Below are 17,003 nucleotides of genomic sequence, written 5' to 3'. Positions count from 1 at the left end.
TTTCAATTTAAGGAAAAGGTGTATAAATTATAAGATTATTATTTTATCTCCTTCACAAACTGCTACTCAGGAATTTCCGCTACCCAGCATAGGCTGTAACTTATTACACTATAAAAACCGTATCCTTAAAATTGTACTACCACGCCTAGCATATTACACGAAAAGCAAGTATTAAAATACTTATTGGCCAGGCATGGTGGCTCACACCTGTAATCCCAGCACTTTGGGAGGCTGAGACAGGCAGATCACCTGAGGTCAGGAGTTCGAGATCAGCCTGGCCAACATGGTAAAACCCCGTCTCTACTAAAAATACAAACAATTAGCCAGGCGTGGTGGTGGGCACCTATAATCTCAGCTACCTGGGAGGCTGAGGCAGGAGAATTGCTTGAACCCAGGAGGTGGGGGTGGCAGTAAGCCGAAATCGTGCCATTGCACTCCAGCCTGGGTGACAAGAGCGAAACTACATCTCAAAAAAAGAAAAAAAAAAAACTTATTAACTGAATTAATCTGATAAATACAGCTGAAATGTCTTCAAATTCAAATTTATATTTTAGTTTTTACCAAAGATATATTTTAATTCTCCGGGAAAACTAAAACCAAATATAAAAACAAAAAACTCTACTACCCAGACTTTAATTTTCTAAGAAGAATATAAAAGATTAAAAACTGACCGATGATTTTTTTTTTTTTTCCTGCTTAGTAAAGTATATGCTCAGTCTACAGAAATGGAAACATAACAAAGCTAAGTAGTAGAAAATAATATGTTTGGAGAATAAAAAAATAGAGAAACTAAAGACAGGGCATGGTGGCACATGCCTGTAGTCCCAGCTACTCAGGAGGCTAAGGCAGGAGGATAGCTGGACCTCAGAAGTTTGAGGTCCCTGCCTAAAACAACAACAACAACAACAACAAAACACAATAATCTGATTTATGTTTGTCTGGATTTCTTTTTTTATGCATAATACATTTTGTACCTCCCTTCCTGTCTCTATACAGATCTAACTTTTTTTTTTTTTTTGGAGATGGAATTTTGCTCTTGTCCAGACTGGAGTGCAATGGCATGATCTCGGCTCATCGCAACCTCTGCCTCCTGGGTTCAAGTGATTCTCCTGCCTCAGCCTCCCGAGTCGCTGGGATTACAGGCATGCACCACTGCACCTGGCTAATTTTGTATTTTTAGTAGAGATGGGGTTTCACCATGTTGGTCAGGCTGGTATCGAACTCCTGACCTCAGGTGATACGTCTGCCTCAGCCTCCCAAAGTGCTGGGATTACAGGCGTGAGCCGCCCGGCCAATCTAACATTTTTAATTGTTGTATGGTATCACATTTAAAGCTGAGTTATTTCATAATATAGTAAATACGGTCATGGTAAAATCATACTGTCATCTTTAAAAGGTAAAAAATGGTATTATTAAGCAAAACTTGTAAAATAGTTATGTAAACTGGCTTAAAAATTTCAAGAAATGATGGTTCTAAAATTTTACTTTTTTTTTTTTTTTTTGAGACAGGGACTCACTCTGTCACTCAGGCTGGAGTGCAGTGGTACGATCATAGCTCACTGCAGCCTCGACCTCCTGGGCTCAAGCAATCCTCCTGCCTCAGCATTCTTAGTAACTGGGACTACAGGCACACACCACCACATTTGGCTAACTTTTTTATTTTTTATTTTTGTAGAGACAGGGTTTCACTATGTTGCCCAGGCTGGTTTCTAACTCCTGGGCTCAAGTGATCCTCTCACCTTGGCCTCTTGAAGTGCTGGGATTACAGGTGTGAGCTGCTGTGCCCAGCCTACTTTCTTTAACTTAGATAGACTTTTAAAGCAATGCAGTTCTAAACTACAAACATGTCTGTTTCCCAGTGTTTACTGAGTGTCTATATAGACTAGGAAGAGTATTCGACATTAAACGATAAGACAAGCGCCCTGCTTTTGTTCACAGGGAACTAAGGGAGAAACATATAAACAGACCAGTTAGAAAAAAAAAATATGATTGAGGTACTGAAGAAACAGAGAAGAGAAAGCCGTTATCTCTTCTTGGGAAAACTAGACAAAAACTCCTTATAAAGGAGACAACAGATGAGCAGGGTCTTAAAGAATGAGTAGAAATTTGCCAGGTAGAGAAGACAATGGCAGTGGGATATGTTGAGGCATGACCAATCCAGGGAACAGTGACAATGGACATAATGAGCAAAGCAGAACTGGCAAAGAGTAAGGCTGGAGACAGATACTGGCCCAGAATATGAAGGACTTTTATAGGTGTAATACTAAGAGGTTGGTCCTTATCCTGTAGGCAACTGGGACCAAGCAGAGGTCTTTTAAGACTTGCTATTTAGGTAGATAACTCTGGCAATAGCTGGAATGGAGAAGGGCTGATGGCAGAAAGATGAGTGAGGAATCTGTTCTAATAGTCCACACAAGAGATGGTAAAGTATTTGAGATTCTTTCTATATCTATCTCTATATGTTTAGAAATGCATAGAAAATGTCTGCCAATATATACACCAAACAGTAGCAGGTGGTTACTTCAGAGAAGTAGAATTGGGAGGGAGAGAACAGGAGGTTTCCACTCTGTAAACGTCTGAAGAGTCTGAATTTTTTAAAAGTACCTATTACTTTTGTTATAATAATAATAATAATAACATATTTTAAAAGTACAGGTAATGAAGGCAAACAAGGGTCAGTGACGGGGGGATGAGATAGATGGCTAGATCTGAAAAACATTTCAAAGGTTATAATATGAGTTGGTAATTTGGAAATGGCAGAGGTAAGGGTTAATGAAGAGGATAATGAAGCCATAAATCAAAATATAGAAATAAGCGAGAGGCAGTTTGGCAGTTTGAAGAAAAGACTTAACAAATTTTTAAAATTCTGTTTGAGACACATTAAAGTGTTTGAGGTACCTATCATGTGATTTCCACAACTAGATGAAAATGCTAAGTCAACGGACAATGAAAGAAGCCAGAGATAAAAGACACAGATTTGGAAATTATCAGCAAATAAAATATAGCTGATGACACAAACCAAAGCTGGGACCTACTATGTGCTATCGGACCTTCCATATTACCTCTGAATCAGCCTATTGTGTCTGTAATGAGAAATTGCTTGGGACAATTTTAACTAACAATCAACTATGAACAATACATTCAAATGAGTAAAACAAGAGCGTTTAGCCTCTTGCTTTTCACTAAAAATAAAATTATTAAGGCTCCTTTGGAAGCTATGGTTAAAAAGACATAATGATGTATGGTCTAGTGGTTTCTTTTATGACTCTAAAGCCCTATCTATGCTTACACTCAAATTTACTTTAATTTTGAACTGCTTTGATCTTTATAATTTATCTTTAGATTACTTTTTGCTATTACTTTGTAAATCTTACAACAGCTTTTGACCAAAAGCAATATAATTCTGACCTGAAGTAATGATAATGCTTTATAATCTTCGTCTTAAAAGCAGAGGTTAAAGAAAAATCTCTCTGAAGGCATCTGAAATTAAGGTACTTTGCTCTTGATCAGTCATGCACACAAAAAACCAATTTATCTCTGCAATTAGTTTTCTCAGTGCACATTCTATGAGATTGGACAGGCAGGGCGAATGCAGAGTCCACATTGGTATGTATTGGGGGAGACTAAAGACAGTTCTCATATAGAAAACAAACAGAACTGCTATGTGAATAAACTGAAAGAAAACATAATACTACCTAACAGTTTCAGGAGCAAAGTAAAGTGACTTATACTGAAGGGAAAAGGAAAGGAGGCTGGAGAGGGCATTTGCTACAAGAAACCTCCTTTCCACATCATCCTACAGAGCCACACCTCAAGACATAAGCATTTCATATCTCAACTCTTCTACTTAGGCCACAGTACAACACAAGGGAAAAGCAAAGGTTTCATTGTGCTCTAAGTCTGGGTCACAGACTTCAACACCACTTCTCCTTTGCTCTCTTTACTCCTGCTATGCCACTCGGAATGTCAACTGAGCACCTGTTTCCCTTTTATCTTTTATATATGCAGGCGCTATGATATAAGTAGTTTAGCCAATGAAATGCAAGCCTGCTGCTAAAGAGCTACTATCAGCCGGGCGCAGTGGCTCAGCACTTTGGGAGGCCAAGGAGGGTGGATGACCTGAGGTCAGGAGTTCAAGACCAGACTGGCCAACATGGTGAAACCCCATCTCTACTAAACATACAAAAATTGGCCAGGTGTGGTGGTGGGCACCTATAATCCCAGCTACTTGGGAGGCTGAGGCAGGAGAATTGTTTGAACCCAGGAGGCAGAGGTTGCAGTGAGCTGAGATGGTGCCACTGCACTCTAGCCTGGGCAACAAGGCAAAACTCCATCTCAAAAAAAAAAAAAAAAAAAAAAAAAGAGCTACTATCTTCTAGGGTGGATAAGACTTGTAACATTCTATGGGCTTCCATTTCTGATCAACCAGAACAGATTTTACTTTCTACGCATCAATTTATTTTTAAAACTTCCCCTGCAAGTAAAAGTCTCCAGGTATAGTCTACTTTCTTGGCAGCACAACACTAAAAACAGTTTTATTGTAAAAAAGAAATAGTAATTTTTATTTAATTATTATTATTGAGACGGAGCTTTGCTCTTGTTACCCAGGCTGGAGTGCAATGGTGCGATCTCGGCTCACTGCAACCTCTGCCTCCCAGGTTCAAATGATTCTCTTGCCTCAGTCTCCCAAGTAGCTGGGACTACAGGCGCCCACCACCATGTCTGGCTCATTTTTTTAAAAAATATTTTTAGTAGAGACAGGGTTTCACCATGTTGGCCAGGCTGGTCTCAAACGCCTAACCTCAAATGATCCACCCATCTCAGCCTCCCAAAGTGCTGGGACTGCAGGTGTGAGCCACCAAGTCCAGCCAAAATAGTAACTTTTAAATGTTACAGATAACCTATTCCTAAATATGTACTCCAGTTGCAGGGATTTACTAAACATACTTTTGTTATTGTTTTGTTTCTTACTGCTCTACTTTACTCTTGCCCGAAGGGCTTCTTCTGTAAGACACAAATAAACTGTTTTCAGGGTATTGTAACTAATTTAAATTAGTTATTACCTAACTATGATTATGTTATTAGCTAATTCAAATTAGTTAATTCCTAACTGTTTTCAATATCTTCACCATTACCTCATCTCAACAGAGGAATCCCCCAAACCTTATACATTCCAAGGCTACAAGCACTAAAATAACATCCACAAAGAAGCAAACACTGGAACAACTCAAAGAAGATGGGCCAGGCACAATGGCTCATGCCTGTAATCCCAGCACTTTGGGAGGCCAAGGCGGGTGAACTGCTTGGGCCCAGGAGTTCGAGACCAGCCTGGGCAAATGGCAAAACCCCATCTCTACAAAAAATACAAAAATTAGCTGGGTGGCATGCACCTGTAGTCCCAGCTACTCAGAAGGCTTAGGTGGGAGGATAACTTGAGCCCACCAGGCTGAGGCTGCAGTGAGTCATGATCATGCTACTGCACTCCAGCCTGGATGACAGAACAAAACCCTGTCTCAAAAAAAAAAAAAAAAAAAAGGCAACAGAAATAAAGTGACAACCACCATGATAATCAATAATATTGCCTGACACTCAGACACCGTGTTAAGCACTTCACATACATTATCTAATTTAATCAGAAGGCATTATATTTTTACAATGCTTTCCATGCTAAGTCAAATTCTTTTTTCTTTATTGAGGTATAATTTTAAATACATAGATCTTAAATATGCAGCTTGATGAGTTTTGACAAATGTAGAAAAGTAATGCCCAAATCAAGACATATTTTCTTTTATTTTTTTTTCTTTTTTTTTTTTTTTTTTTGAGACAGAGTCTTGCTCCGTCACCCAGGCTGGAGTGCAGTGGCGTGATACAGGCTAACTGCAACCTCTGCCTCCTGGGTTCAAGTGATTCTCCTGCTGCAGCCTCCTGAGTAGCTGGGACTACAGGTGCATCCCACCATGCCCAGCTAATTTTTTGTATTTTTAGTAGAGATGGGGTTTCACCATGCTGGCCAGGCTGGTCTCAAACTCCTGACCTTGTGATCCGCCCGCCTCAGCCTCCCAAAGTGCTGGGATTACAGGCGTGAGACACTGCACCTGGCCATCGAGATATCTTCTTTCACTCCAGGGAGTCCTCCTTTCCAGTTAATGTCTCACCTGACCACCTGAGGCAAACAGTGTTTGCATTTCTACCACCACAGATCACTTTTTGCCTTTTCTTGAACTTCACATAAATGAAAACATTTAGTATGTACTTGTTTATATGTCATATTTTTGGTTTTATTCATGTTTTGCTTGTATCAGTAGGTCTTTTTATTGCTGAATACCACTGTATTGTAACTTATTTATCTATTTACCTGTTGAAGGACATTGGGACTGTTTCTAGTTTGGGGCTATTATAAATAAAACTGCTATGATATTCATGTTCAACTCTTCTTATGGACATATGATTTCATTTCTCTTGGGTATATACCTTGGAGTAGGATTGCTGGATCACAGGTTGAAGGATATGTTTAATTGTATCAGAAATTGCCAGTTTTCCAAAGTGGTTGTACCATTTTGTAATCTTAGCAGCAATGTATGACAGTTCTGACTTCCACATTCTTACTGATATTTTATCAGTCTTTTAAATTTTAGTCATTCTGAGAGATGTGAAAGAATTACTTCATGATTTTATATTGCATTTCTCTGATAACTAATGATGTTTAACACCTTTTCTTTTTTTGCCTGCTTCATTTTACCTTCATATAAACATCTCTTTATGTGTTACTGGACATACCAATATTTTCTTTTGTAGTATCTGTTCAAGGCTTTTGCTCATTTTTTAATGTTGTGTTTTTTTATATGTATATATTTTAGATGAGTCCTTTGTCAGATAAACATATTACAAATATTTTTTTCCTGTCCGTGGCTTGCCTTTTTGTCTTCTTAACACTAAGATGAGCAGACTTTTAAAATTTTGATAAAGTTCAATTTATAATTGTCTTTTCTTATAATTGCCTTCTATGTCCTAAGAAATCTTTCTTTACCCCCAGCTTTCAAAGCTAGTCTTAGATGTTTTGGTCTAGATGTTGTATAGTTTTAGTTTTTAAATTTAGATCAACGACACATTTCAAATTAATTTTTCTGTATGCTATGTGAAAAAATTCATGATTTCCCCTACCACATTTAGATATCCAGATGTTCTAGTACCATTTGTTGAAGAAGTTCCATTTCCCCATTGAATTGCATTGGTGCTTTTGTCAAAAATCAATTGACCGTATATATGTGGATTTTTGTCACATATATGACAGTATATATGTGGATCCATTCTGTGATTTTTATAGTAATTATTTTACATTTGAACATAAAATAAAATTTAGAAGAATTCAACTGTAGTATGCTTACTTTAAAAATCTTCAACAAAATATTACAGCAAGCTATTGTTAGATCTTAAAGTTGGACAACATTATTCTAACTGATATGTGAAGTGTCATACCAAGAATAGTTACATCTATAGTAGATCACTGACACTCATGGATCTAACATTTACAATTTCTACTCTTTGTGGGAGCTCTAAATACCCATGATTTATAGCAGCCATCATTTTGCTAAGGCACAAATTTGAATAATGTGCTTTGAGGCTTGTGCACACATGTGAATGATGTACCTAATGAATACATCTAGCAGACTCTTCAGTATCCGTATCTCAGCAAGGTTTGTGACCCATTCTCATGTTTACATTTCATAGGTGAAAATAAACGTAATAGTGGCATTTTCAAATATGGATATTCACAATGGTTCTGGATCACATTAATCAAGAGTGTCAATGGTCTATGTAATAATAATGTTAAAGAATACCGTATAATAAAAAGATAAATAGAATACCTTTAATTTAAAAAACAACAACAACAAATTTAGGCCAGGCACAGTGACTTAAGCCTGTAATCCTAGCACTTCAGGAGGCTGAGGCAGGAGGATCCCTTGAGCCCACGAGTTTGAGATCAGCCTGGGCAACAAAGGGAGACCCTGTCTCTTATAAATAAATAAATAAATAAATATATAAATTAAATAAAAATTTAAAAATATGCAACTTGAACATATATCTGTCCAAAGAAAAATACAAACAGCCAATAAACATATTAAAGTGATGCTCAAATATCATTAGTCATTAGGGAAATACAAAACAAAACTACAATGAAATGTCATTTCATACCCATTGGGATAACTATAATAAAAAAGACAGATAATAATAAGTGTTTAGACAAATGTAGAGAAACTGGAACTCACACATTGCTGAGGAAATGTAAAATAATGCAGTTACTCTGCAAAACAGTTTGGCAGTCTCTCAAAAAATTAAACAGAATTACTTACGATCTATCAGTTCCACTTCTAGGTGTATACTCGAGAGAAGTGAAAAATCTATGTCCACACAAAAACTTGTACATGAATATTCACAACAGCATTATTCATGCTAGTCAAAAAGTGAAACCAACCCAAATGTCCATCAGTTGAATGTATAAACAAAATGTGGTACGATGGAATAGTATTCAGCCATAAAATGAAGGAAGTACTGACACATGCTACATTATGCTAAGTGAAAGAAGTCTGACACAAAAGGCCACCATCATATGATTCAATTCATATGAAAACTCTAGAATAGGCAAATGCATAAAGACAGAAAGTAGATTAGTGGTTGCGAGGGAATGGGGGGTGACTACTAACAGGTACTTCTTTCTGGAAAAGATTCCAGAATTAAATAGTGGTAATGATTTTACAACCTTGTTAATATACTAAAAAGCACTGAATTATATCCTTTAAAAGTCAATTTTATAGTATGTAAATTATCTCAATAAAAAAGACAGTATTGGCCGGGTGCAGTGGCTCACGCCTGTAATCCCAGCACTATGGAAGGCCGAGGCGGGCGGATCACGAGGTCAGGAGATTGAGACCATCCTGGCTAACACGGTGAAATCCCGTCTCTACTAAAAATACAAAAAATTAGCCAGGCATGTGGCACGCGCCTGTAGTCCCAGCTACTCAGGAGGCTGAGGCAAGAGAATCGCTTGAACTTGGGAGGTGGAAGTTGCAGTGAGCCGAGATCGCACCACTGCACTCCAGCCTGTGTGACAGAGGAAGACTCCATCTCCAAAAAAAAAAAAAAAGACAGTATCTATAAAACCATTTGATGGTTGGATAAAAAACGTATGAGATACCAGAATGAATGAAACAGAATGCTATGGAATATTTAGAATATATGAAACATTTTCTACTGAAAATAAAACTGACAATTCATGTAGTAGCTGAAAGATACACAACCTTTTTCGAGTTTGGCAACTAAAAAAAAAGTTTACTGAGCCAAAGCCATAGCTCAATAATGAAAAATAAGTCAAAAACCATGAACACACGCTGTTCTAATTTTTTTACTGTGGTACTATCAGTTACTATACACTGAAATTCATTTAGTAGGATAAAAAAAACTATACAAGCTATCAATATTAATGAAATACCTAAAAGCAAATTCATTGCCTGAAGAAATGTAGATGATATTTCTCTATTGCACTTCTAATAGTTTCCAGCTTTAACAAATTGCATAGCTCTAGACCTACAGCCATTTCTGTTGTAGTTATGTGGAAAGTTGCCAAAAATATTTCCTGCTAAAACAGCTATATCCTTTGTCATTTTACTGCTAAGATGCATACAACCATTTGCATAATAAATTTGAGAGAATAAAATATGTATATATACACATATATTTGAAATGTCACTGTTACTTAGGTTGAATAAGTTATCATGACTCACAATTGAACTGTGAAGAAGAAAACCCCTAAATCCCTTTATGTTTGCTTGCTTCCAGCTGACAGTCAGGAATAGAGACCATTAACAGGAGAAAAAGAGGGGTCTGTACATACTTCATCAATTGTAAAACCCTAGCAAAAACAGCCAACCACAAATTCCAGAGCTCTCCCAGTTCATATAACATCAATGTTATTTAAGTGAGATATTATTCAGGTTGGTGAAGCTTAAAATTTCTCCAAAAATCTGGCCGGGCATGGTGGCTCATGCCTGTAATCCCAGCACTTAGGGGGGCCAAGGTGGGTGGGCCACTTGAGGTCAGGAGTTCGAGACCAGCCTGGCCAACACGGTGAAACCCCATCTCTACTAAAAATACAAAAATTAGCTGGGCGTGGTGGCGCATGCCTGTGGTCCCAGCTACTCAGGAGGCTCAGGCAGGAGAACTGCTTGAACCCGGGAGGTGAAGGTTGCAGTGAGCCGAGATCACCCCATTGCACTCCAGCCTGGGTGACAGAGCGAGACTGTCTCAAAGAAAAACAAATTCTCCAAAAACCTTAATAATTATGTTTGATGACACTCGGCTTAAAGGGTCTATCTACAAACAATAATATCAGTTTATAGCATCACTCTACTTAGCTGGATATTTTGAAATAGCTGAATTGTCAAGTGCTTTGATATTTAATTGAGGGGAAAATGGGTAAATTTCTACCTATAAATAAAAATGATGCTAAAATGTTAAAGTGTATATGTGTGTATGTATATCTATATGTATATATATATCTATATAGTTTTATTTATTTATTTGAGACAGAGTTTCACTCTTGTTGCCCAGGTTGAAGTGCAATGGTGCGATCTCGGCTCACTGCAATCCCCACCTCCCAGGTTCAAGTGATTCTCCTGCCTCAGTCTCCCGAGTAGCTGGGGTTACAGGCATGCGCCACCACGCCTGGCTAATTTTGTATTTTTAGTAGAGACGGGGTTTCTCCATGTTGGTCAGGCTGGTCTCGAACTCCTGACCTCAGGTGATCCACCCGCTTCGGCCTTCCAAAGGGCTGGGATTACAGGTGTGAGCCACCACGCCCAGTCTCTATAGTTTTATTGAAGCATATTTTATATATCCCAAAATTCATGTTTGTAACCATAGACACATCTTGGACGTACTGCAAGTTCACTTCCAGACCACTGCAATAAAGCGAATATCAAAATAAAGCAAGTCACACAAATTTTTCGGTTTCCCATGGCATATAAAAGTTACTTTGCCCAGATCCACCAGAGGAATCACTATATATGGGACCTATGGCCTTACTAAATGTATTTCTAAAATAATAGGACTTCCAAGTCAAAATGACTCCTTGATCTGTGGGTTGCAGAATGGCTGTTGTGTTATCGGTTATTAAAACATTAATCTCCTTGTACATCTCCTTCAGAGCTCTTGGGTGACTAGGTATATTGTCAGTGAGCAGTAATATTTTAAAAGCAATCATGTCTGAGCAGTAGTCTCAACAGTAGGCCTAAAATGGTGTGTAAACCATGCTACAAACAGATATGCTGTCATCCAGGCTTTATTGTTCCATTTATAGAGCACAGACAGAGAAGATTTAGCATAATTCTTAAAGGCCCTAGGATGTTTGGAATGTTAAGTAAGCACTGGCTTCAACTTAAAGTCTCCAGCTGCATTAGCCTCTAAGAAGAGAGTCAGCTTGTCCTTTGAAGCTCTGAAGCCAGGACAACTTCTCCTCTCTAGCTATGAAAGTCTTAGCTGACATCTTCTTCCAATAGAAGGCTGTTTCATCTACTTTGGAAATCTATTGTTTCTCAACACGAGCAAAGCAGAAAAAAGAAAAAGAGGAAAAAAAATTTAAAGAAAATCTTTTGTTTATTATATCTACCTTCATGGAATAAATATAACTCTAAATCAAAGAGGAAATTATAAACAAATTATAAAATATTTTGGGCCAAAGGAGGTGGCTCACACCTGTAATCCCAGCACTTTGGGAGGCTGAGGAGGGAGGATGCTTGAGGCCAGGAGTTCAAGACCAGTCTGGGCAACATGTGGAGATCCTCTATTTTTTTTTTTAAAGAAAATATTTTGAACTAAATTATGTAAAAAATGTTGCTATAGTATGCAGTTAAAATTGTTTTTAAAGAATTTAAATTTTTTTAAAGAAAATATTCTGAACTAAATTATGTAAAAAATGTTGCTATAGTATGCAGTTAAAATTGTGTTGAGAGAAGTTTCTAGATTTAACTGGGTATATCAGAAGAAAGTCGGAAAATTACATATTTAAGTACCTATGTGAGAAGATACAGGAAATTAAAATAAAATAAACTCAAATTAACTTGAAGGAAGGCAATAAAGAGCAGAAATGAATGAAACAGAAAATAAATAGTAGGAAAAAAATCAACAAAGCCAAAGCTAAGTTCTTGGCAAAAACAAGTAAGATTGACAAAACCCTAAGGAATTTGATCAAGAAAAATAAAACTAGCCAATGTTAGGAATTAAAAAGTGGGGCCAGGTGCTGTGGCTCATGCCTGTAATCTCAGCACTTTGGGAGGCCGAGGCAGGCTGATCACCTGAGGTTGGGAGTCCAAGACCAGCCTGACCAATATGGAGAAATCCCGTCTCAACTAAAATTATAAAATTAGCTGGGTGTGGTGGCGCATGCCTGTAATACCAGCTACTCAGGAGGCTGAGGCAAGAGAATCGCTTGACCCAGGGAGATGGAGGTTGCAGTCAGCCAAGATCGCACCATTGCATTCTAGCCTGGGCAAAAAGAGCAAAATTCCATCTCAAAAAAAAAAAAAAAAAAGACATTAAAAATTGGGTATTACAACTAATCCTGCAAATACTAATATGGCAATAAAAGGATTTTATGAATACTTTATGTCAATTCATTTGAAAATTTTGATGAAATAAATTTTTAGAAAAATACAACTTACCAAAAACTAACATAAGAAACAAAAAATTTCAATAGTTATGATATGCTTAGAAATTGAATTTGTAATTAAACTATTAAAGAAATGAAATTTGTAACTCAAAGTCTTCTCACAAAGAAAACTGAAGAATCAGATGGGTTGAATAACAAATTTACTAATCATTTAGGGCAGAAATAATTCTAATTTTATACAAATTATTCCAGAGAATAAATAAACAGGGACCACTCTTTAACTCATTTATAAATCCAGAGCCAGGCACGCGTTTGCTCACACCTGTAATCCCAGCTCTTTGGGAGGCTGAGGCAGGCAGATCGCTTAAGCCTAGGAGGCGGAGGTTGCAGTGGGCCAAGAAGGCGCCACTGCACTCCAGCCTGGGCATGAGAGCAAGACGCTGTCTTTTTTTTTTTTTTTTTTTTGAGACGGAGACTCACTGTAGCCCAAGCTGGAGTGCAGTGGGGGCGATCTCGGCTCACTGCAACCTTCGTCTCTAGGACTCAAGCGATTCTCCTGCTTCAGCCTCCCAAGCAGCTGGGACTAGAGGTGCACCCCACCACACCCAGTTAATTTTTTTGTATTTTTAGTAGAGACGGGGTTTCACCATGTTGCCCTGGGTGGTCTCGAACTCCTGACCTCAGGCTATCCACCCACTTTGGCCTCCCAAAGTGCTGGGATTACAGGCGTGAGCCACTGCGCCCGCATTTTTTTTTTTTTAATGGGACAGAGTCTCACTGTCACTCAGGCTGGAGTGTACTGGAACGATCTCGGCTCACTGCAACCTCCACCTCCTGGGTTCAAGCAATTCTTCTGCCTCAGCCTCGCAAATAATTGAAGAGTCTGTCTTAAAAAGAAAAAAAAGGCCGGGTGCACTGGCTCACGTCTATAATCCCAGCACTTTGGGAGGCTGAGGCGGGCAGATCACAAGGTCAGGAGATCGAGACCATCCTGGCTAACACGGTGAAACCCTGTCTCTACTAAAAACACAAAAAGCCAGGTGTGGTGGCGGGCTCCTGTAGTCCCAGCTACTCGGGAGGCTGAGGCAGGAGAAAGGCGTGAACCCGGGAGGCACAGCTTGCAGTGAGTGGAGATCGCACTCCAGTCTGGGCAACAGAGCAAGACTCCATCTCAAAAAAAAAAAAAAAGAAAGAAAAAAATCCAGAAATAAAGAAAAAGTACAGATCAAAAACATAAAGGGAGGAAATGAAGATAATTAATAAATAAGAATATGAATGAATAAGAATAGTGGTTACCTTCAGGTAGGAAAGGAGGTTGTAATGGGAAAGGGCAGTCAGGTAGGCTTCTGTGGGTTGATAATGTTCTGTTTCTTGACCTCAGTAGTTTTCAAGCATTTACTTTGTAATAAATCATTAAGATACACATTTCTGTCTCATACACTTTGCTGCATGTATAGTAGAACTCATAATAAAAAGTTTACAAGGCCGGGCGCAGTGGTTCACGCCTGTAATCCCAGCACTTTGGGAGGCTGAGGCAGGCAGATCACAAGGTCAGGAGATCAAGACCATACTAGCTAACATGGTGAAACCCCATCTCTACTAAAAATACAAAAAATTAGCCGGGCCTGGCAGCACACACTGGTAGTCCCAGCTACTTGAGACTTGAGAGGCTGAGGCAGAAGACTCGCCTGAACCCTGGAGTCAGCAGTTGCAGTGAGCCGAGATTCTGCCACTGCACTCCAGCCTGGGAGAGAGCGAAACTCTGTCTAAAAAAAAAAAAAAAAGTTTACAGTACTCGCTCCTTATCCTCAGGCCATATGTTTTAAGACTCCCAGTGGATATCTGAAACCACAAATAGTACCAAACCCTACGTACATCATGTTTTTTCCTCTAAATATATGCCCATGATAGAATTTAATTTATAATTTAGGCACGGTAAGACACTAATAACTAATAATAAAACAGAACAGTTATAACAATATGTTGATCTTGCATTTGGGGTCACTATTAACTAAAATAAAGGTTACCTGAGCACAAGCACTGTGACAGTTGATCTGATAACCGAGTTGGCTACTAAGTGACTAAGAGGTGGGTAGCATAGACAGTGTTGGATATGCTGGACAAGCGGATGAGTCATGTACTAGGCTGGATGGAAGGGGATGGTGTAAGATTTCATCAAGCTACTCAGAACGGCATGCAACTTAAAACTTATGAATTGTTTATTTCCAGAATTTTCCATGTAATATTTTCAGACAGAGGCTGACTGTGGGTAACTGTCACAAAACATGGAATACAAAACTGTGGATATGGGTGAACCGCTATCTTTAAATTTATGGAACCAGTGTCACTTAATGAGAGAATGGTATAAATATTTGTTGACTCTGTTTCTTGGACTTAAGTACTTTTCTTCAGCATATCTTTACTTACTCTAACAGGCTTACAACATCCTTTTCATGGAAATTATCTTTTAGTGATTAATCCCTTTACTGTAACTCTTTAGCTTCCAAACTCTATTAACAGCCTTTCACTGGAATCAATAGCTATAATTACTTTCTGTAGTAAGGGCATCTATTCTTGAATTGTCTATATTTCCTAACATGGGGCATTGTTTGTGGAACCCCAATTTTTTTTTTTTTTTTTTTGAGATAGGATTTCACTCTGTCACCCAAGGCTTCAGTGCAGTGGTGTGATCACAGCTCACTGCAGTCTCGACCTCCTGGACTCAAGCAATCTTCTCTCCTTGGTCTCCCAAGTAGCTGAGACAACAGGAGCATCACCACGCCCAGATAATTTTTGTATTTTTCGCAGAAATGAGGTCTCACCACATTGCCCAGCCACTAGTCCCAAACTCCTGGGCTCAAGTAATCCTCCCACCTCGGCCTCCCAAAGTGTTGAGATATAGGCATGAGCCACTGTGTCCAGCCTAAAACCCAAAATTTAATTTTATGCTATAACACACAAAGATTAAGCAATAATTTGTATAACTGCAAGGTGTACAATATAAAGACAATCAAAGCAAGTATATAGATTCATCGGGGACTAAATAAGCATCAGCCAGTTTTTCTGGGAATTTCCACATCTGCTTCCTATCATTGATTATTTTAATCTGTTTGTCTTCAGACCCTAGTCTGAAGGGTCTACCCAACCCTAGTTCAAAACCCAGGCATCTGTCTAGAAAAAGCTTTGATAGTAACAGGAAATTCCATTTAGTGATATGAAACATGAATACTCTTTTATTAAGACCAAGCCATTATTTATTCTCTACAACTATACTAAAAGAACAGCTAAGTGAACACCGTTCAAATTATATGTTGACAGTAATTACAAAGCATATAGCTAACTATTGCTCCTATCTACCTTTCTAAATGCCTAAATGTTTCAACATCCCCTGTAAGGTGAATAATAAGCATCAAAATAGAGCAGACTAAAACAATTCTGCACCAAATTATGGTGACCCAGACTTTGGTCTACAAAATGTCATCAATTTGATAAACTTAAATAAAAGTAGTATTTTTATCATAAAATTTCTCACTTTTGGAACATGAGGATTAAATTCCACAGCTCTATGAATTGCTTCCACAGCATTAATTTCTGCTGTGCTTAATCCTCTTCTGGAGGCTGTTTCTGGAGAGAATCTACAAGAAAACCACAAAATGAAAAAATAAATATGCTAAAAAAAAGAAAAAAGTATGAATTTAGATAATAATGCAGCCCCTTGAATCAAAGTTTCTGGAGATGGCCAAAAACAAAGCCAGAGGACTACCAGAAACTAACTAAATAAAAAATAAATAAAGCTGGCCGGACGTAGTAGCTCATGCTTGTAATCCCAGCACTTTGGGAGGCTGAGATGAGCGGATCACCTGAGGTCAGGAGTTTGAGAGCAGCCTGACCAACATGGAGAAACCCCATCTCTACTAAAAACACAAAATTAGCTGGGCATGGTGGTGTGCGCCTGTAGTCCCAGCTACTCGGGAGGCTGAGGCAGGAGAATCACTTGAACCCAGGAGGCAGAGGTTGCAGTGAGTCGAGATTGTGCCATTGCACTCCAGCCTGGGCAACAAAAGTGAAACTCCGTCTCAAAAAAAACAAGTAAAGTCTTGTGGGTTCAACATATAAAATAAGAAATGAAGATCTTCAAACTTAGGTAAAGAAGGCCATTAGGAGAAGTCCACTGAAGGTACACTTTAGGAAAGGTAATAAAGTAATAAATGCTACACAGTGATATCCAGAGAATCTCATGAATCTAAGTACATTCTTACCAAATTCTTATTTCAGAGGACACAAATGGAACATTCCATTCTAATTCATACCAAAGCATAAAAATCTAAGGTGAAAGAAAACG

General features: G+C 38.4%; 1 protein-coding gene across 50 annotated transcripts in view; it reads right to left on the bottom strand.

The window, feature by feature from the left end:
* The window catches only part of ST7L (suppression of tumorigenicity 7 like), a 99,105-nt gene that overhangs the window by 38,684 nt on the left and 43,418 nt on the right, over positions 1–17,003 (bottom strand). For all 50 annotated transcript variants that reach the window (XR_012416395.1, XR_012416351.1, XR_012416365.1 and 47 more), the window contains one exon: positions 16,194–16,296. Coding sequence is in view for 40 of the 50 variants with exons in the window: in XM_015431080.4 (XP_015286566.1) it covers positions 16,194–16,296 (103 nt within the window). In the remaining 10 variants the exon portion in view is untranslated. The remainder of the gene's footprint in view (positions 1–16,193; positions 16,297–17,003) is intronic.

The sequence above is a fragment of the Macaca fascicularis genome, chromosome 1 (assembly GCF_037993035.2).
Source record: "Macaca fascicularis isolate 582-1 chromosome 1, T2T-MFA8v1.1".
NCBI classification, from domain to species: Eukaryota; Metazoa; Chordata; class Mammalia; order Primates; family Cercopithecidae; genus Macaca; species Macaca fascicularis.
The sequence above is the reverse complement of the archived record's forward strand: the minus strand, read 5'-3'. Positions and strand labels throughout refer to the sequence as shown.